The 2,771-nt window shown below is 39.8% G+C and overlaps 1 protein-coding gene across 1 annotated transcript; it reads right to left on the reverse strand.

The window, feature by feature from the left end:
* Window positions 1-1,854: 1,854 nt before the first annotated feature.
* Window positions 1,855-2,569, reverse strand: LOC308507481 (large ribosomal subunit protein eL19-like). Its single transcript, XM_081072478.1, has one exon. It carries the CDS (start codon window positions 2,544-2,546, stop codon window positions 1,956-1,958), a length of 591 nt encoding a protein of 196 aa, XP_080928604.1. The 5' UTR covers window positions 2,547-2,569; the 3' UTR covers window positions 1,855-1,955.
* Between the last annotated feature and the right edge of the window lie 202 nt (window positions 2,570-2,771).

Here is a 2,771-nt window from a genome sequence, read left to right on the forward strand (position 1 = left end):
CATATTCAGCATTTAGATCTAGGCAAAGTGTTCATAGAATTGGCGACAAAATCACAATCAATCAAAGGGAAAATTCATACATTGGACCTCATTAAAATTACAAGCTTCTGTTCTATGAAATTTCATATGAAGAGGAAGAAAAGAAGCAACAAACAGGGAGAAAATGTTTGCAAAACATATATCTGACAAAGGACTAATATCTAGGATATATAAAGAACATTTAAAACTCAACAATGTTAAGATACAACTAACAATCCAATTAAAAAATAAAATAACAAGAGACTTTTCACTGAAGAGAACATACAGATAGCAAATAAGAAAATGGAAGGATGGTCAACATCATTAGCCATCAGGGAAATGTAAATTATAATCACAATGAAATATTTACAAATCTAACAGTGACTAAATAAAAAATAGAACAACAGATGTTGACAAGAATGCAAAGCAACTGGTTTACTCATACATTGCTGGTAGGAATGCAAAATAGTAGTCATTCTGGAAAATAGTTTGCAGTTTCTTATAAAACTAACATGTAACCATACAATCCAATAATTAATTGTACTCTTGACATTTATCCCAGAGAAATAAATTTGTGCTCACACCAAAGCTTGGACACAAATATTCATAGCAGTTTCATTTGTAATTGCCCCAAACTGAAAACAACTTGTTTGTGCTTCCACAGGGGAATGATTAAAAAAAAAAACCAAAAAAAAACAAAAAAACACATTGTGTATATTCTATAGAGTACTTCTTAGCAATAAGAGGAAAAGAAGAATTGATGCAAATAACAACTTAGATGATTTTCCAGGGAATTATCCTGAATGAAAAGACCAATGCCAAAAAGTTACAAGATTCCATATTATCTTATTCTATTTATATAAGATTTTTGAAATGACAAGGGTTTTTTCAATGAATAAAAAATGAGTGGTACCCAGGAATTAGGGATGTTGGGGGAAGGTTAAGAGGGAGAGAGGTGTTATAAATGAAGAACACTGGGGATCCTTGTGGTGATGAAAGTCTTCAGTGTCTTGACTTTGGTGGTGGACAGACCCACATAAGTGATAAAATTGTATAGAATTAAATACACACATGAGTATAAATAAAACTGGGGAAATGTAAATGAGATCGGTGAATTATATCAATGACTGATTGTGATATTGTGCTATAATAGTGCAAAATGTTACAATTGGGGGAAAGCAGGTGTAGTAGGCAAAAAAAAAAAAAAAAAAAAAAAAAAAAAAAAAAACCTTCTAAGGGCAGCTGGATGGCTCAGTTGGTTAGAGCGTGAGCTCTGAACAACAGGGTCGCCGGTTTGATTCCCACATAGGCCAGTGAGCTGTGCCCTCCACAACTAGATTGAAGACAATGAGCTGCCGCTAAGCTGCCAGAGGGGCGGCCAGATGGCTCAGTTGGTTAAAGCACGAGCTCTCAACAACAAGGTTGTCGGTTCAATTCCCACAAGGGATGGTGGGCTGCACCCCCTGCAACTAAAGATTGAAAACGTCAATTGGTCTTGGAGCTGAGCTGCGCCCTCCACCACTAGATATAAGGACAACGACTTGGAGCTGATGGGCCCTTGGGAAACACACTGTTCCCCAATATTCCCCAATTTAAAAAAATAGTCTTCCTTTAAAACAATTTTTTTAAAAATGACCCCCTAAAATATCCATGTCCTAGTCCTGGAACTTGTGAATGTGTTCTGAATATGTTCTTTGAACAACAGAAGGGACTTTGTATATCTGATTAAGGATCTTAGGACAGGGAGATTTTGCTGGGATATTTAGATAGACTCAGTGCAATTGCAAGGGTCTTTTTTTTTTTTTTTTTTTTTTTTTTTTTTTTTTTGTAGGCAGATGAAAGCTATTTTATTGAATGATCGATCCATATACTGGACAATGGCTAGAAAAGCTGAGTTTAAGTACAGGCCACTATGTACAGGTAAAAGAGATGGAGCTTTATTTCTTGGTCTCTTCTTCCTTGGACAGAGTCTTGATGATTTCCTCCTTCTTGGCCTGGAGTCGCTCTTCACGGCGCTTGCGTGCTTCCTTGGTCTTAGACCTACGGGCCTCAGCCTGGTCAGCAAGAAGCTTCTTGCGAGCCTTGTCTGCCTTCAGCTTGTGGATGTGTTCCATGAGAATCCGCTTGTTTCTGAACACGTTACCCTTCACTTTCAGGTACAGGCTGTGATACATGTGGCGGTCAATCTTCTTAGATTCACGGTATCTTCTGAGCAGTCGGCGAAGAATTCTCATCCTTCTCATCCAGGTTACCTTCTCAGGCATTCGAGCATTGGCAGTACCCTTACGCTTACCTATGCCCATATGCCTGCCTTTCCTACGGGCCAAAGTGTTTTTTCGGCATCGAGCTCGGGAATGCACAGTCACAGGCTTCCGGATGATCAGCCCATCTTTGATCAGCTTCCGAATCTGCTGGCGGGAGTTGGCATTGGCGATTTCATTGGTTTCATTGGGGTCCAACCAGACCTTCTTTTTGCCACAGCGGAGGACACTGGAGGCAAGCCTCTTCTGAAGCCTGAGCATACTCATGGCTGCAGCCGCAGCAGGGACAGGAAAGATGCAAGGGTCTTTTTAAGCGAAAAAGAGAGAAAGGAGTGTCAGAGAAGTGGATGTGACTATGGAAGGAGAGACTGGAGTGATGTAATTAGTGGCTGGGGGCCGCGAGCTAAGGAATGAGGGCAGACTCTAGCAGCTAGAAAAAGCAAGGAAACAGATTCTCCCCAAACAGATTCTCCCCTAGAGCTTCTAGAAGGA

Source organism: Rhinolophus hipposideros (genome assembly GCF_964194185.1).
Source record: "Rhinolophus hipposideros genome assembly, chromosome: 14".
Taxonomy (NCBI): Eukaryota; Metazoa; Chordata; class Mammalia; order Chiroptera; family Rhinolophidae; genus Rhinolophus; species Rhinolophus hipposideros.

Excerpts from the sequence above, each read along its gene's own strand:
- LOC308507481 (XM_081072478.1), bottom strand. The coding sequence starts at position 2,546 with ATGAGTATGCTCAGGCTTCAGAAGAGGCTTGCCTCCAGTGTCCTCCGC.